This window comes from Psammomys obesus, unplaced genomic scaffold, assembly GCF_907164565.1.
Source record: "Psammomys obesus unplaced genomic scaffold, mPsaObe1.curated_primary_1811, whole genome shotgun sequence".
In the NCBI taxonomy this organism is placed as follows: Eukaryota; Metazoa; Chordata; class Mammalia; order Rodentia; family Muridae; genus Psammomys; species Psammomys obesus.
Window position 1 is genome coordinate 12,470,033 of NW_026596051.1, and position 19,024 is coordinate 12,489,056.

The 19,024-nt window shown below is 49.0% G+C and overlaps 1 protein-coding gene across 1 annotated transcript in view; it reads right to left on the minus strand.

Moving 5' to 3' along the window:
* Positions 1-446: 446 nt before the first annotated feature.
* The window catches only part of Adcy1 (adenylate cyclase 1), a 114,475-nt gene continuing 95,897 nt past the window's right edge, over positions 447-19,024 (minus strand). Inside the window, exons 15-20 of the mRNA XM_055624172.1 lie at positions 15,658-15,774; positions 14,582-14,728; positions 14,062-14,160; positions 10,118-10,232; positions 7,448-7,572; positions 447-5,278 (exon numbers count right to left, since the gene is read on the minus strand). Of these exons, the coding sequence (XP_055480147.1) occupies positions 4,976-5,278; positions 7,448-7,572; positions 10,118-10,232; positions 14,062-14,160; positions 14,582-14,728; positions 15,658-15,774 (906 nt within the window). The 3' untranslated portion in view covers positions 447-4,975. The remainder of the gene's footprint in view (positions 5,279-7,447; positions 7,573-10,117; positions 10,233-14,061; positions 14,161-14,581; positions 14,729-15,657; positions 15,775-19,024) is intronic.

The following is a 19,024-nucleotide window of genomic DNA, read 5'->3' on the forward strand; positions in this document are numbered from 1 at the left end:
AACATCTCCTGGGTTGAGGCCTCCTTCTGCCCGAGACAAGGAGATTACCTTTCTATTCTCGGCCAGCTGAGGGCAGCTCCAATTTTGCCTTCTGAACTCCAGGTCCCATGGCATCGCCAAAAAGATCCCTGAAGTCCACCCCAAGCAGCTTCTCCAACCCCCAGCCTAAGGAGCCAGGAATACAAACTAACTCTGGGATTCCCTACCACACACACACACACACACACACAACTTTTTTAACCACTGACCTACTGCCAAGCCTGCAGCTGTACATGGAAATGAAGAGCTTTTGGTTCAAGCCCACTAGACATTTTTACAACATACATACATACACATACATACATACATACATACATACATACATACATACATACATACATACATACATACAACGCCAATCACAGCCAGAGAAGTGAGATAACAGGACCCACGTAACATCCAAGCTGCCAGACTTGCTCATGAATTTTAATAAGCCAAACACACTCTATAAAAGTTGAAGTCTTTGAAAACCATGAGCAAGTCAGTTTCCGGTGGTTATGTGCATGCAGTCACTTAGGGATGTAAGAGACCAGCATCACTTCTGCAGCAGTGTTTGTATGAACCCTCCTTCCCTGCCACCATTACACTCACTGTGAAGGGTACACACTTGCTCTGTAAATCCCCCCCATACCATTGACTGAAGCTCTGTATAGGCTATGAACAAGATCCCTGGGACTTGGGAGAGCCCTAGAATTTACCTTGCTGGGGGCTGGAAGAATTGAGTGAAACCTTCCCTGATTCCACAATTCAAACTGTTCCTTTCTCACCTGGCCCATTAAAGTGAGTCATTTACACAGTCTCTGCAGGCTGCTGTTAAACTCTGCTGCCTCAAGAGTCCTCACATAAATACACTGTGAACCCTGAAGGCCATCCACATCTGCCAGCCAAGCCCACAGCCTGAATCCTCTATGCTAATCAGGGCTCATTTCCTGTTAGATCCTCAGGAGCCCCCTCTCTAATCCAGGGCTCTTCTCCCACCAAGACTGCGCTGAGAAAGGGGAGAGGTGCCACCTTGAATATGTGCTTTTCTTTAAACGGCTTTCCACGAGCACCTTGAAACGCCGACAGCGCTGAGTCAAGTCATTACTACCTACCCGCAGTCACATAAAGCATCACAACTCAAGGCTAGGCACAGACACAGGATGGGATGGCTGCCCTCACCTTTATTCCTTAGTGAGCAATAGTGTTGAGGCCCAGGACTGGTGGCTGGCTGAGTCTGCTCAGCTATCTGGTATATGTACCAGACCTGTCCCTAGGAACCAAGAAGCTAGAGCGGGGCCTTCTGGGAGGGGTGGAGCCTGGAATGTCAGTCCTTTACAGCAAGCTCGTATGCATGGATAGTTTCTGAAGTATCAATCTGCTTGGGCCAGACTTGCCTCTACAGTATCGAGTATGGTTATTGCTTCTATGACAGGAGGGGTCCGGAAGCCCTGGTGGCTTTGGAGTCTGAGAAACAACTGGGTTGCTGGGTGCATGGGGACATACACCTGCAGGTATGGACACTCCAGGAGTGGACCATCCCAGGTTGGCACAGCCCATGGAAGCATCTGGAAGCATTCTGGGGCTGTGTTCTACTCTACAGTGTCAGGCACGGGAGGCATGCTAGGGTTGGGAAGGGAACACAAAGGGGTCATTTCCCAAGGGCCACAGCGTCACAAGCAGGGGGTGAAGTGGGCGCCAGGCTTTTCCTCATTTTTGGTACAAGTGAACAGGAAGCACCTGTAACTGGTGCACTATTTACAGAGCATCTTAAAATAAATAATTTGGAGAGAATCCTACCCAAATGGCTCTAACATTTTGTACATGAATACTGTACAAGATAAAAATAAATAAGGCAATATCATACATTTTTATCACAAATAAAAAGAGAGAGTTGTTTATCACCAAACCCCAAGGAACATTATGGCTGCACGTGTGGTTCCTGACCTCACAGGAAGTAGGCAGGTTTGGAATTGCTGATGATGGAGATGTCACCCCTGAAGAAGAGACCCAACTGAGGCTCCTGTGTGGTCTACTTCAGAATGGTTCTGTGCCTGGAGAAGGCAATGTCATCCTCTCAGGTTGCTTTCTCTTGCTCGGACCACACCTTAGGTGGCTCTGCCCATGCACCCATGTGATCTCGACTTTGCACTCTCTCAAGTGGCTGCAGTGCTGCAGGCCTAGGCTGGCTCTGTCCGGAGTCTCGTAGATTAGATCCAGGTGTCACTGGGCTGGGCTCCACGCTGATGGCTCTGATGGTCTGTCTGCTACTTACTCAGGTTGTTGCCAATCTCAGCTTCTTGCGGTTGTGGGAGTGACGTCCTGGTTTCTTCGCTGGCTGGACCTTTCAGTGTGTTTCATGTCCTCAACCTTCAAGTCAACAATGAGCACTTAGTCCTGAACACACTACATAGCTTTCCTAGCCTGTCCATCCGTCTACTTCTGAGCAGCCATGTGTCTGCATGAACCTCATTGGTGCAGTCTAGGGTCCTTTCTCATCCTTTAGCACCTACCTACCCTAAGTCCCCCTGTGAAGCTCCTTGACTGTGGCAAAGGACACACACACAAGGCTTGGGGCTATCACATGGGTATCTTTGAGAACCACTCCTCTGTCCCTAACCTGGACATCCCAGGGAGGCAGTAGTTCTTGAGGCCCAGAAGTTACTGTGAGGAGCTCCAGGCTGTGTGAGAGGTTCTCTGCCCTCCTCAATGGCCTAGGAGGCCAGGGACAGCATCACAGCCTGTAGAGCCAGGACCACAATGTACTCACTTGGCTTTAGGCGCTCCTGCCTGAGCTGACTGCTTCAAATGTGCTTAAGACAGACAGACAGGTGAGAAAGTCCTAGTAAAGGAGAAGCCCATGAGGAGAAGCCATTTGTCCCAAGGACAGGGAAACATGGGAGCAGGCAGGAGGCAGGAGCCACAAAGAGTGAGTACTTGCAAGCCCCAGCCAGGTTCTGGCTCAGATGAATCTGCCCCTTCTCAGAGACCCCCAACAGCCTGAAGCTTTCCTATAACTGCAATCTCTGATGGTCTCTGGGACCATCGGGGAAAACCAAAAGCCTCCCCTCTTGCCCTCAGCTACACTGGAGGCAGCACTGTCCCAACACTGTTACACCAAAATACCAAACCACAGGGACCAGACATGACCACCTGAAGGGGAAGAAGCTACCTGCTCTCCACAGTCTGCAGTGGATCGCTGAGGTCAGTCTGGCCCTGGCTCTGGGTTCAAGCTCAGGCTCAGGGTCACAGAAAGGCAGCAAACAATGGCCATACCATACTGCCCAATAGCATCAGAAAGGCAACAAAGCAGGGTGGGTATAGATCAGAGTTCCTCTGCAGAAGGTGCCAGAGGGTTTCATTACCACCAGCCACAAGCTCCAGATGAGCCCACTAGAATGTGCAATCTTCACAGCTGCCCCGCCCCAACCATGGGGCACCTTCAGCTCGGCCTACAGTCTCGGGTACTTGGAGACTTTGCATGCAGCCTCCAGCTCTCCCTGGCTCGAAGCTTGCTTCCTACCCACATGTGACCCGAGTCTCGCCTCAAGTCTCCCAGTGATAGGCGCTGGCTGACCTGTGAAGCTACCCAGGTCCCAACATGGCCACACACCTGAGCCAGAGCAGAGTTGGGGGCTAGGGACACCATATGTATGCCCTGCCATGGGGAGCATAGGCTTTGCTCTGCCCTATTCTAAGAAAGACTGGACCCTAGGAAGGGGGAAGCCCTTGGGGATCCATAGGAGATGGGCCTCTACAGCCAGGTGCAGGCATGGAGGCATGTCCATCTGCCCTGTTTGAAACTGCCTCCCTTCTTGAGGATGGGGCTGAATATCTCCAGAAGGCAGGTTTCATCCAGCTATCTGTGGCCAATTGCTTCCTACCAGTTCTTCCAGAATCTTGTCCCCCACACTCATGGGTTTCATCTCGGCTGCAGTCACGTGGGGGCACAGGAGGGAGGCCCAGGTGTCTGTCAAAAGGAACACTTTTTCCCTTCACTCTGTAGCAGGGACCCCACACCTGGACTCAGGAATGCACACACTGCCATGTCTGAAACCCCCAAGAGGAGGGCTGGTTATGCCTAAGAAATGATGTCTTCCAGCAAGGAACGTGCTTGGGGGCGTAGTGGGTCGATCACTCTCAGCATGAACGAAGGCTTGATTCTTGTTGAACGCACGTGTCCAGGACACCACAGAGAAGGCAAGGCAGCACACACTCCTCTCCTCTGAATGCCCAGTAATGGCACAGGAAGAGGAAGGCCCGCTGTCGCAGCAGTCAGAAACCAACAGGCAGGGGGGGTTCAGGCCAGGAGGACGGAAGTGGGGCTGCAGGGCCTCCTGAGAATCCCAGAAGACCTGCCTCTGGCTGTCGGCAAAAGCCTACTCTTGAGGAAAAGCCGGCAATCTCACTCCTCATGCAGCAAGAGGCGGCTTTTCAATTCTTCCTGGACTGTCCTGACCAAGACTCTGACCAGCTCTACGCTGTGCCCATGGTATGAACAGCTCAACTGTCATGGCCCTGCCCAGCGGGGCCAACTTCCCAGTCTGGCACTCATACTTGAAGCTGCTACCCAGGGTTGCAGTTACCCATAAGCCAGGGCCTACCAGGGCCAGAGCCACCCATAAGCCAGGCTGACTTGTCATGGTGGGCTCCTCTGCCAGCTGGACCCCTGCAGCTTTTGCTATGACCGTGGAAGATATTCCCAAGGTCCCACCACCAATGCCAACACTAGCCAGGCATGACCAGGTCACTAGGAAGAGACAGATCTCTGTATGCCCCAAGGGGTGCCTTGGGCACCACTCTCCTTGGCCTTAGGCCACACACTAGACAATGCTTCTTCTCCAGACCAGCCACGTGGCAACCGCTCCTCTGGCTGGTCCTGGCTAGAGCCATGGTGGCTTGTGTCACCCTGGAGCATTCTTGCCTTGCATGCATCTCCAGTGGCCCATGGGCTCCACTAGGCTTCCTTTCCTGCGGCTGTGGATGGCAGGTATTGGCTAGTGGGAGCTGGGGGGAGCCCTGGTCTGATTGGAGGTCCAGCTGCAGGACACAGTGGAGGCCGTCTGGCCTGGCCTCCGCCTCTCCCGTAAGAAAATACCCTTCGTTCCACATGAAGGGACCTGCTATGGGAACTGTTTCCATCAGTCCTGCCTTCTAGAAAATACGTTAGCATCTCTCCCTTGCCCTTGACGCTGACTTTGCCTCTGCACACAAACTGGTATGAGCACCTCTTCAGCAACCGGTGGACTTCCTCGGTCACCTGCCAGTGAAAAGAAGCCAACATTACTCTTAGCATGGATAACAGGGGCTTCTCCTGGAGGGTAGGAGCTCCGCAATGTACCTTCTTCCCTGTACCTCTCTTTTCATCCTGGCTTCAACCATGGCAGGACCTAGACAAAGCTACTCCATAGCTAGGAAGGGGGAGCAACTGGTGCCGGGAACCCAGCAGGGCTTGGGCGAGCCATTGTGGCTGCTTTGTGTATCAGTTAGGGGCTATGTGGGACTAGCCCCAGTGTCAAAGACAGAGGGGCAGGCTCTCTGGCTTGGGGCTCCAGATAGCTCAGCAAGGTAGCTGAGCACTGCAGCACTAAGGGACTGGTTCCCTTAGTGACTGGGGTTGGAGGTGCAGCTACTAAGTGGAGCCTTTGGTAGGGGGTCAAAGCACAGAAGACAAAGAAAGCTAAGAGAAAATGGCCATCTCTTAGCTCCTCTTTTCTCAAGCTTCACACCAGTGTCCCGGCTCCCAGAATCTCTGCTTCCCCAAACCAGAGAAAAGATGAAGGGTGAAATTTCCCAGGTCGCAGGGAAGGTTCCACACCTCCTTGTCTCCTGGCTTCACCTCTGCCCCCCTCCATTTTATGTTCAAACAACAAAACTGTCTCCAGCTACCTTCTCACACGGTGGCAGAGCCGGGGAGAGTGGCACTCCACGTGGAAACGAGCAGCCATGTAAGAGATGTCAAATATGAGCCTTTTCTGTCAAACACCAACTTGTGTTTAGAACAAAGAATCCAGATCTTCCTGTCTCCTCCACCTCCCTAGACTTTCATGCAGATGTTTTAAGGCCCACAACCTAGAACTGTGAGCTAAAATAAACCCTTTCTCCACTGAGTTGCTTTTGCCAGGACATTTTTCTACAGCAGCAAAAGCTCAGGGGCCAGGAAGCCTCCCTTGGGCATGACCAGGAGGAGGGCGGCGGGCTGCAGGGACGTGTAAGGGTATTCTCCAGGTGACGACATCCTACCTACTACACGACCTCTATGGGGATGCTCAGTGCACAAAGCTGTGCAGGGAAAGGGTGAAGACGGTGTGCTCTGTGTACATTTTACCACGGCAGAAGAAATCCGGGAAGAAAAAGTAAAGGAATGCCATCGATGCCAAAATGCAGAACTGCTAGCGGACACTGGAACATGGTGCTAGAATTAGACTCTGGGACACTTCACAGCTGTGCCTCACAGCCTGTGGGATGTGGAGACTTTATGGTGAGCCCAAGGGTCAATGCCCAATGAGACACAACTCCATAATAACTATGAAGTCAGAAAACCCTCTCTGTGGCAGTGGCCTAACCACAGCCCGGTACCTCTCAAGCGTCCTGTGTTCACTGCTCTGTTCCTACAGGTCCCGAAACTGGGGACAGTGCGCCAGAATGATAAGGATATGCCTCCAGAACCCTGGAAGGCTGCAGTTCCCTGGTGGGTGGCAGGAGGCCAGGGCACCCTTTATAAGCTCTGTTCAACCCAGAGAGCTACATCTAAATGGCAGGTCTCATGTTATTCTAGGGGAAAATACTAAAAGCTGAGACATCCCTCCCCCCCAAACACACACTGATGAAAATCAGAAACCACCTTCCAGTGGCCGCTACAATGTATCTGATCAAAGTATCAAGTCTTGCCCTGAGTGAAGCTCTGCGGAAGCAGTGGGCCTGTCTGCCATCCTGCTCTTCAAACACATGAGAAACATCTCCTCCTTCCTATGCTCCACGGACAGCAAAATGGTGACCATGAGTTTTGGACAGGTCTGGCTGTCCCAGAACTCACTCTCTAGATCACGCTGACCTCAAATTCACAGAGATCTATGTGCTTCTGCCTCCCAAGTGCTGGGACTAAAGGTGTGTGCCCCCAATGTGACCACAGTTTTAAAACCGAGAAACCAGGCTGCCAGGCCACTTAGTGATCCCGATCACTGTGATCGACAAGTTTACATCTGCTCACTCAGGAGTGGCCCTGATGATGCATGAAAAAAAAAAAAAATCAAATATCAAAGCCAGGCTAAGCAGTGTTGCCCAGGACCCCAGCAGTCAACAAGATGCTCAGCTTCCTCTGTCCTACCACTTATTGGCCACAGGCCCAAGGCTCACCTGAGATCCCTGCTGCCTCAGTTTCCTCTCCTGATGAATGGGTACCTGTGTCTGGGATTTCTGGGTGATTTACCTGGATTCTCCCTTGGACCCCCGTGCTGTCCATCCGACTGGCCACATTGACTGTGTTTCCCCAGATGTCATACTGGGGCCTGCGAGCACCGATCACTCCAGCCACCACAGGGCCGACGTTGATGCCTGAAAAACAGCCACAGCAAAGGCCCATGGGCAACTAGATAAGTGTCGGTTCTCAGTGAAAAGGCATGCCCTTCAGAGTCTTGGTTTGAGAGCCACATCAAGCCAGGCTCCATGCTAAAGAAACCCCCAACCTAACATAGGTGGCAGCAATCCAAACCAGCACACGGTTTCCCAGGGGGGGCAGTGGGCAGCCCCCTCAGCATCGCCCACCATACCTGCAGCAGCAATGGCCATCATAGTTAACCCCAAGAAAAGGCCCCAGCTGGGCTCATGTTAATGCAGGAGAAACTCGAAACAGTGAAAGTGGTGCCATAGTATGAAAACCACTACTAACGAACTCCCTTAGAAGGTAAGCGGTATGCCGTCCTGGCCTCTGAGAGACTACAGGAAGGACATTTTTTGTGCCATAATTGAAGTTTAGGGTTCCTGAGAAAGTTTCCGCTCATGTTTGTTCACCAAGGTTGACTTCTAATCAGGCTCCATTCCCGTCACAGAAGGAGGCAACCCTGGCTTAAAACCAGCCCCGAGGCTCATCCCATATCAAAGAATGTGCTCAAAGGGCAGCTCAGAAGTAGAGAGCCAGGAATCACAACCACCATTAAGTCCTGGTCCACCATTAAATCCCTTGTGCTCTTGTCAGAAAAAGCAAAATTCTGCCAAGTGGCCAGGACGACCCAGAGGCACTGTTTGAAAAGAACACTGCTGTACTTAAGAAATAATTCTGGCAATATCTTTGCTGTGCAAACCTCCCATCTTCCCATGTGGCCAGGCTTGATCTCTCCTGTCTGTGTTTAAGTTGTTCAAAGTGTAACCTGGGGCCGGGATCTGGAAGAGATTTAAGGATGACAGCATATACAGAATGCATAAAGTCTACATTCGGTAGGAAAAATCCGTTAATCAGTGGCTCCTTTCTGGGCATTAGTGAGAGCTGGACACATATTAGCATTAAAGAGCTTTGTCCTCGTTTTTCCTCAGTGGGTGGAGTGGATTCTCACTTAGGGGACGCATTTCTGCGTCACTGTCACTTTGGCCCTTCTGTGGGGTCCTCCTCTGGAGCCACCAGGAAGTCTGGCTCTCTAGCTTTTATGCCCACAGTGTACCTCACCTCTCTGCCCCCTTAAGCAGTCACAGCTTCTTAGCTGTTCCATATAGCACTGAAGCTACACTGTTCGGGATGTTGGTCCTGGCACCAAGAACAAATTCAGATGCCCAGAGGGGCAGACATGAAGCCCTTCTCCTTCCACAGGTCGGGGTCCAGTTGGCCTCAGGACCTGCACAGTTCCTGTCTGGGCCGGGTACGCCTACGTCTGAGTTACTGTTCATGAGAAGTGTGGGTTTATTTCCTTATAAATGCTATGTGCCATCCTGGTCTGGCCTGGCCTTAGTGGGATGTTAGGGGCACTCTCAGTACAGTCTACAGGCTGCTGCCCCTGTAAGTAGGGCCGCCTGGCCTGAGTAGATGCCACTTCCTGTCTACCTGAATATGTGAAGCAATGTTTCTGAACTTCCTCTAAAGTCACTGGCATCAGAAACAAGCCTGGAAGCTCATGGGTGACCCAGGGAGGACACTTGGGAGCCACTTCTCAAATGACTCGTAGGATTCTAGGAGCCACTTTTGTGAAGCCTGGTGGGGGAACCTGGGCAGGGGCTGGCCTGCAGAGCCACAAGAGAATCTCATCCAATCTCACCTTGGGACCAACACAGGGGCCTGGGGCAAAGGAAGAGGACTCGCCAATATATCTAGGCCGATCACATTAGCACTTTTATAGATGAGAGCTAGAGGCTCAGGAGGAGACTGGCCACTAGGAAGAAAGTCAGAAGCTGCTCTGTCCCTGCCCTCAGGGGACACCATGTTGAAACAGCTTGCTTCTAAGGACACTGGCATACCACTTGCTGTGAACTACTCACCTCCCATCATTCTTGCACCCAAGCATAATCAAGGGCCATTTTAAGGCTACTGGACATTTGCATTATAAAATGGTCATAAACCTCTAGTCAACTATATCCTGAACAAGACAAAGATAGGAGGTATGAGACAGGGGAGATAGGGAGGGAAGAATGGTAATTATCTAACTCAACTGGATTCTAGATGAGATGAATTTTCTGACGGTCTACATCTCAGGTGAAAGCTGAATTTCTAATAGGGTTTTGTAAACACAAGAAAGAGACCTGGGTATCAAACAGTTTCCCTTCTCAAGTCACAGCCAAGGAAGGAGCTGCCTGGGCCCAGCTGCTGGACTCCCTCCAAAACCTCTTCCAAGGGGGACCTGCGTGCATCAGGGTGGTGGCCGAGCAGCCTGTTCCCAGGTGACCAAGGTTGCGGACTTGCCTCTGATGACTGCAGCAGTGACTGAAGACGTCTGCTGTTATCTCCTGAACTTTATAATGAATCCTTACTAAGTCCCTTTCTGAAGCACTGCACTTCCACAAGCCACCCTCAGAGACAATGCCGTCCCCACGCACCCCCGACCCACCTCTTGTGAGACCATGGGCCCACACTGACCATGCTCCCATTAGTGACAGGGATGGGTTCCGAGTCACCTACCGACTCGGAGAACGAAGTCGTTGTAGGACTGGTAGTTGATTTCATCCAGGACATCAAACATATCGATGGCAAAGTCTGCCAGAGTGCTCAGGTGGGAAGAGATGGACTTCTTAGCCTGGGTGTGAAGAGACAGGAAAGTAAGCGTGTGGCGTGTCAGAGGTGGTGGGTCAGGGACCACCTGGGCAGGTCCTAGGCCTGGGATTTAATTCTTACAAGACATAGGAGCTCTGGAAATAGGTACTCTTGATTTCAGACTGGGGACACATTGACTCTCTTATTCTACAGGTAGAAAATTTAGGGTATTGCCCAAACTATGGTTCTGGGGGACACAGGTAGAAACCACCCTAATCCACACTGGTACAGACCATGCCCTGCTGGAGGTGTTGGGGACAGGCCCTGGAACCGGGGCATCAGGAGTCTGGACACCTACTTGGGCGATGCTGTCAATACATGTTGTAGATGAGCCAAACAAGGACTGGGGGACATATGTCAGGGAGGGCAGGGAGGGACACCAGCTCCCTTTCTAGGGATGGACACTGCATCTGTGTGGATGTGACTGGGTGACAAGTCCTTCCATTTGTAAAACAGTGATGTCCAGAAAGTTTCTAATTTGGATTTATCCAGGAGACTTATTTTCCTCAATATCAGGGAGCTATGTTCTTAAAACAACATTGAACAGGCTTTATCTTATTTTTATTTTTATTTTTTTGAAGAACTTTAACTTCCATGCAGTGGAGGAGATGATACAGAGTCTCCGCTAGTGACCTCCTCTGCATACAACTTACCACTGCTACATTCTTGCGTCGCAGTGACACATCTGTTACAGTCTGAACCAATACTGGCATATGATTACCAACCCACAGCTACAGTTTACATTAGCGCTCGCCCTTGGTACTGCAATCCTGAAGGTTTGATGAATGCATAATATCATGCACCCACCAGCACAGGGTCACATAACAGCACCCCCACCATCCCTTCCTCTACCCCATATCCAGAAGCCACTAATTCTGTCTCTGTGGTTTTGTCTTTTTCAGACAGTACCACATACTCCCTTAAGGTCACGCTGTGTCTCTTTGTCATCTGCACATTTCTACTTTATGACAGTAGTATTTAATTTTATGGACATGTCAGAATTTCTTTATCCATTCACCTAATGAAGGGGCTTCCAGGTTCTAGTGATTATGGGTAACACTTGCCAGGCGTCTATGTGGATATAGGTTTGCATCTCATTCTCGTAAGTACAAAGCACTGCGATTGTGGGGGATGGATGGGCAATGGGAATGGTCTGCTTGGCTTTATAAGCTGCCAAACTGTCTCCACAACTAGAGCATTTTGCCTCCCCACCGGTAAAGAACAAGAGTTCCTGCTGTCCCACAGACTTCCCAGTGCTTGGCGGTATCAGTGTTCTGGATTTTGTTCGAACAGCTCAGTGTATTTCTATGCCAACACTTCAGTCTCCTCCATGATAAACTAAAATATGGGGCATCTTTCCGTGTGCTTACCTTCCTCTATAGATCTTCACTGGTAAGACACCTACCCGGATTGCCTACTTTTCAACTAGGTTGGCATTTTTCTGATTTTTAAAATCTTATAGGATTTTTTTTTTAAGTGTGTCCTTTATCAAATAGGTGGCTTACAAATTTTCTCCCAGTCTACAGACTGAGAGAATATTGTTTATATAGTAGGGGTTATTTTTTAATTTAATAAAGTCCAACTAACTTCTCTTTCAGGATCATGCTTTTGCTGTTATAGCTAAAAAGAACCATCCCAAACTCAAGACAATCTGGATTTTCTCCCATCCTATTGTTCAGAAGTATTTAGATTTTTATTTTACATTTAGGTTAATCACTTGACTCAAATTGGTGTCATGAGAAGCAGAACATCTTTACCTTGGCTGTGTCTTTGCATGTGGATATGCAATTATTATATTAAAAATAGAGATCAGCCTGGCATGGTGGCACACACCTGTGATCCAAGCACTCTGGGAGGCAGAGGCAGGCAGATCTCTGTGAGTTTGAAGCCAGCCTGGTCTACAAAGCCAGTCAAGCACAGCCAAGGCTACACAGAGAAACCCTGTCCCAGAAAAGAAAGAGAGAGAGAGAAAGAAAGAAAGAAAGAAAGAAAGAAAGAAGGAAGGAAGGAAGGAAGGAAGGAAGGAAGGAAGGAAAGAAAGAAAGAAAGAAAGAAAGAAAGAAAGAAAGAAAGAAAGAAAGAAAGAAAGAAAGAAAGAAAGAAGAAAAATGGGGATCCACTGGGCATAGCTATATGTGTCTCTTTCTGGGTGCTCTACCCTGTCCCACTGATCAGTCTGAAATATCCCCAGGATGCTACACTGCTGTCACTGCTGTAGCTTTGTATATGATCTCCAGGATCGTCTGGGCTCTTCTGGATCTTTTGTTTTTCAGTCTAAATTTAGGTTCAGTTTGTCAAGGTCATGCAATACCCTGATACAATTTTTATTGAGGCTGGGTTAATTCCACACATCAAATTTATAATCCCTGATATCTTGACAGCAGCCATCCTTCCCATGCAAGGACGCAGAATAGTTTTCCTTATATAGATCCTGTCTACGCCATGCTATATTTACCCCAAGTATTCTATTTTGGTGCTAATATAAATGGTATTATGTTTGTAATTTCAAACACCAAACGTCCATGGCTACTACACAGAGAAGGATCGAGTTTTACATACAAGCTCTGTATCCTGCTACCTTTCTCTGTTCATCCATTCGTTCACCATTTACAGTAGTGGCACCCACCCATCCCCTCACCCCATCTTTGGTTCTCTCAGGGTTTCCACGTGTTTACTCTCATGTCACCTGAAGACAAAGATGGTGTTCTTTCTTCCTCCAAAATCCGTACGCGCTTCATCTCACTTTCTTGACCTGCGGCCTTAGCTAGGACCTCCAGAATGCCGTTAAATGTTACTGGTGAGAGAGTCGGGTATGGCAGTGTATGCCTACAACCCCAAAAGTCAGGGGGCAGAATAAGGAATGGCATTCTTTGCCAACTTGGGCTACCCAGTTGTTCAAGTCCCATCCAGACTATTTAGCGAAGTCCTGACTTTAATAATCAGTGATGATACTAGTTTTAACGCAGGTGGGAAAGGTTATTCTTGCAATGCTCCTGGTCTTAAGCTGAGGAGTTTTTCTTCATCAGACATAATGTTAAGTTTGTAGGGTTCATATGTGTCCTTTGTCAAATCAGAGGTTTCCTTTTCTCCGAGTTTAATAAAAATTATTAAATTTTTATTCAGGAATGGCTATTGATTCACATGGAGTCTTGTGTCAGTTTTTAGGATCATATATTGTAGGATGGGCTTCACAAATTTATTCTGGAATGTTAATAGCTAGAGTGAATCGTGATTGGCCCTTGTGTAGAATTCGTTTTACTTACCACTTGGTTCTGCTTGCTAATGTTTGATGAGGGCTTTCTGCACTTACATCTGTGAGAACAAATACTACTGATCTGTGGCTCCCCCTTCTAGGTATGTCTTCGTCTAGCTCTGGTCTGAGAATGTGAGTCAGGAAGCTTTCTCGCCGCCCCTGTCTTCTAGAGGAGGGTGAAGGTGACTCGCATCATCCGTTCCTTAAATGTTGGGCAAAATGGGGCTGCTGACACCGCTCTGGGAGACTGCTCCTTATTGCATTGTATCTGCAGACCTACTTTGTGTTCACAAGTGCACTTTTGGGGCGGGGCTCGAGTTTTGAGCACTCCAAGGCTAGGAGCCAAAGGAGGCAGCTGATGAGGAGGGCTTGAAGTTGAGGGCTTTTCTAAGATTCAGTATCTGGGAAAAACCACCCAATGGCAAGATATCCTAGGATCTTCTCCCCTAACCCAGCACAGAGAAACCAACCTCAGTGTGGGGCACCTGCCCTGGCATCCCAGATCCATCGGAAACAGAGCTAGACTAGACCTGAGCCAAGTGGCCTGGGACCTACTCACCCTGGTTCCTGCTGTGGGCGCCAGCCCCACCGCGGCCATATAGGTACTTCCAATGGTCTTGATCTTCTCCAGGTCCTTGTAGAAGTCCTTGTCCATGAGCTTTGTTTAAAACACAGAACTGTTAACCACCCCAGCACAGTGGAGAGCTATCATACAGCCATCATCCACTAGGGGGCGACAGAGGAGGTGGCCATCAAATAGTGCACAGCGGCTCCTCTGGTGTTTTGGGTCTGGCACTATGTGTGAAAGGAAATACAGCATAGGACGCATCCCTGTCTCTGAAGCTAAACTCACAGACACTGGGGAAGAGGGTCTCTAGGGCAGGGGTACACACAGCGCCCGGTTGGGAAAGGGCCTAGAGGTTCCCACTTGCCCACCCGGAGTGGAAGCTGCCCAGCCCTGGTCCCTCTGTCTTAACTGTCCCAGCTGCCCTGGACCCTGCTGTGGACCCAGGCAGGGTCTGGGTCGACAGAGGGTCATCCTTGCCACCCTGTCAGTAGACGCTGCTGCACGGCCTCACCTCATCAAAGTCAGCAATGATCTCATTGAGGAGCCGCAGACACTCCACCCCCATGTTGTTGCCATCCAGCTCGATGTAGAAGTCATTGAAGTTGGGGATGGAGGCGAACATGACGCCCACCTGGGAGTAGGACTGGTAGTAGAGGTCCTGCAAAGGCAGAAGGGGTCGGCCTCGCCACGCCGCACCAGGCACGGCCAACCACCAGGAGCAGCTTTGGGAAGAGGGACGAGCTGGGCCATAGGAGCCCAGTTAGCTCCAGGCCGTGGGGGCCACTGCATGGGCAAATCCTGAGTGGTCCGCTTTGTCCTTGGGCCTCCGAGGTGAGGGAATGGCAGGGAAGGGGGAATCATATGAAAGACACACGTTCCGTGGCTCTAAAGCTCAGCCGAGTGCACAGAAAGGGCAGCTGCTTCCGGCTGGGAGCAGGTTAGCTGAACCTCCAGGCTTTGTTCTGCCCCTAGAACTGTCGAAGCCAAACTGGATTTTTTTTCTTTCTTTTTTTTTTTTTTTACTGTTGAACTTGGCCTTTGCAAGCATCTTCCTTGTGCTGTGCTGGTGACCACAGCAACTGCAACGGGCAGGGCTGTGAGGGGCTCTGACCAAACATTCCACGTGAAGGAGGAAAAGAGAAACCCCATGCTTCAAGCAGACATGACAGACAGCTATGGAAAAGCATGGCCCCAAATTATGGAAGCTATCTGCAATGACCCAAACTTGAAAAGGCATTTCCACCCCCACCCCTCTCTGGATTTCGTTTATTAAAACCCACTCTCCTCCTCTTGTGAGTTACGCATACTGCATGCCAGCCCAGGATCAAAGGGAAAGGGGGTGAAGGAAATGTGTACCTGTCCACCCAAGTTCCCCACTGTTTCCTAGTGGCTCAGAATTTACCCATTGCCCGGGGGAGGGGGGGTAGAAAGGCCAGGCTGGAAGCTGAGCAGCTAAATCGGGGATTTCTGAAGGCCAAAGAGGCCCCGAGTTGCGGGAGAATCGGAGTGAGCCAGGCCGGGCTGGCACCCCAGAGGCAGAACAGGAAGTCCTGCCACCCAGCAGGCCCAGGAAGCCCTTCTGCTCACCATGTTCCGGGGATTGGACATGAGGAAGTGCTGTGCGACGTGGGCTGGCAGGAGGTTGAAGAGGATCCTCTTGTTGTCCAGCTTCACTCTCTCCATGTCGTCTCGCTCCTCTTCTGCCTGGGGGTCATGGGTCATGAATCCCAGCTATGTATGCTGCCCCCTCCCTCCCCCCATGATACCTTGATACAGGAGAGACTGGGAGTGATAAACTGATGTGATAGAGGATTTGCCGAGAAGCTTGCTTAGGAAGCATTACGTTGCACAAAGTGGGCTTTGGCTGAAGAAACACTGCCGCTCACTTACCTGGAAGGTGAGCAGCACCCTAGCCAGGCTTGGTAGGAACCGTAGGACGGATTGTGTGCCTCTAACATATAGTTAAACTTCAGGCTTTCTGAGAATATGTTCCTGCCAGGATTTAGTTCGGTAAGACTGCAGCCAATTAGGTCCTATTGCCATATCAAAGACCATGTCTGGTTCTCTCACCAAGGAAAGCATGACTCTGCCAGGCAGGATGACCCTGGGTAACAACTACTAGAAAAAGAACAGTATCGGTCTACATTAAAAGTAACTATAACCAGACTTAAAGTTCTCTGCCTCTGTTTAATTGCTCAAAGTGTAACTCTGTACGTGGAATGTTGGAGCCTATGACCTATATAACTGTTAAAAGTTTCTGTTCATGGCTCATTTCTCTTTGTGCATTAGCCAGAACAGGATTCAGGCTATTAAAGGGCTTTTTTCCTTATCCCCTGAGTATCTAGAGTAAGTTCTCATGGCGTGGGGTAGCCTGCTGCTTCAACCTCACTGATCCTCCATGCAGGGCTCTAGATGCATGGAGGATGCACGAATACTCTATCTTCCATACCAGATGTAAAGACAAGAGCCGCAAAGCAGGGTTGAAGGACTCGCCACCCCGCCATTTTAACTTTCAGTGCTTGACAATGGCTCCCCATCCCCAGGGTCTAACCCACAAATCCCATTGCTGTCCCTGGAACACCTCTTGGGAACCTATGTGCTCATCCCAGACTGTACCAGTCCCAGGCAAGCCTCTATTCTGCCTTTCCCAGAAGGTCCAGCACAGGTGGCAGACACCTCCCCATGGCACCATATCCCCCAGAACTGCTGCTGCCTCCATGAAAACTCCCATCCTGCTGGGATGGGTTGGATCAAGATGTTCAACCTGGTGAGCTCTTTGAACCAGAAGCAGGGAAAGAAGTCCTAATGACTGGACAGGGGATGGCAGAAGCCACCAGTCCTGGTCTGCTTACCATGACCTATGGCCCTACAGAGCTAAGAAATAGTGTCAGGGGTGGCCCTCTGTGTAGGCCACCATGAGCCTCAACGGATGCTATCAGTGGGGGCTAGTGGCCCATGGTATGCCATAGCGCTCAGAGACAGAAGCTGTATATGTTCCTGCTACAAAACTTGACCCTCACTGCTCACTGGTGTCACATACCTTTAATCCTAGCACTTGGGAGGCAGAGGCACATGGATCTCTGAGTTCCAGGCCAGCATGGTCTACAGAGCTAGTTACAGGACAGCCAGGGTTACACAGAGAAAACCTGTCTCAAAAAAAAAAAAAGTCTATGTATATGTGTTACTACTTCCTGGTATAGCAGAAATGCCAGCATAGTGCCTTTGATGCTTGGGGCTTGCCATGGGAGCCATCCATGGGCCAACGCTCTCTGGCAGTCGGTGATGTACAGGGCAGGGCAGGCACAGGAGTGTGCCTCAACATCTTCTCACCCATCTTTAGAGGTGCTTTTCCTAGGGCTACATCTGGCAAATGCTTTGGGGAGGGCTACTCTACACTCCCCAGGGCTGAATTTACAAAGTTACATGCTGCTGGATTTCCTGTCATGATGCTACCAGCTACCCCAAGAGCTAGTGATTCCAACGAGCAAAGTGAGAAGGGCTCAAGCCAAAACAGCTGTGGTGAGGACACAGTGACCACAATGAAAGTTCAAGTCTGGGGAAGTGGGTTTAAAATGATTTAAAAAAAAAAAAAGAAGAAGAAGAAGAAGAAGAAGAAGAAGAAGCAAGATCAACAAATTATCATGCCCCAATAGAAAGGGGCAGGTGGCAGTGCATAGAAACACAACAAAGACACCTGTGAGCCCCAGACTCCAGGTCAAACCAGAGGAGACACTGGCCAGACAGGCTGGAGCCTGCTCTGCAAACAGCAGGACATGGCCACTGGCAATTCTGAGGGGGGCTCAGGGTCTATGACCTCTGCTGGAAAGGAAAACAACGTAAGGGAATTGGGCAGGCTTCTGCCCCGAGCCACTGTCAGAGTGGCTCTCTGGCAGAGGGTTCCCATGGAGCGACTCTGTGACTTACAGGTTAGCGGCCCCTGACTTCCGGCCTCGGTCTTTTTATTCTCCATTCCTGTCAATATAACATTGTAAACACCCTCCTCTCCCTGGGAAATTTATCTCTAATTATATTTGGCATGCTACATGCTAAATATAATGTTAAATATAAATATAAATAACACGTCCCAAAGGAAAGCATTTGAAGGAAAGGATTAAGGGAGAAAATGTATTTAAAAAAAATAACTTGCTTATATTAATGGCACAATAATATTTATCTTCTCTGAAATAATTATTGTTACTATCAATAATAATACAATAAAAACAACATAATTGAACAGTCTTTGCTTAAAAATAAAATACTTTAATATTGCATGACTTCTAGAGTGGATGCCTTAAGGGAGATGGGAGAGTCAAATACAGGTAAAATGAAAAGAGGGGTAATACTAAAGTTGGAAAGATTCGAGTATGGTGAGGGCTAGAAGATGGGGAAATGTTGGTATAAGGTTTAACCAAAATAAATGGTGAGTGAGTGACCTATACAGAAACCTACACTCCTGTAACCCAAGGGAAAAGTTTAATTAGAGGAGAAAGTTGAACATGAAAGGAGATGGGGAAATAGTCAGGGTTAAAGGTGTAAGTGTGGGTAGGAGATGGAAGAGAGGATAGGTATTAATTAGCTGTTTTATTTATTTATTTATTTATTTTTGATTCTGAGAAGTTTTAACTTTAGGTTTAAACAATGTCAAAACAAAATAATATTGATGCTCAAATTGTGATTGTTGCAGAAAAAAATAAATTTTACTAATTTATTTGATGGCCAAGTAAGGTATCAGCATAAAATGCCTGTGACGGCTTCCACATCTAAATAGAAGTCTTCTGTTTTACATTTTGTAAGAATGTATTTGAAATAGAAGCAAATGATTCTATATATACAAAACTCTCTTTTTTTTTTTAAATCATCAATGAAGTTTTTATTTTTTTTTTATTTTTTTTTCCTTTTTTTTTTATTTTTCTTTTTAGTTACATTTTGTTAACTCTGTGTCCCAGCTGTATCC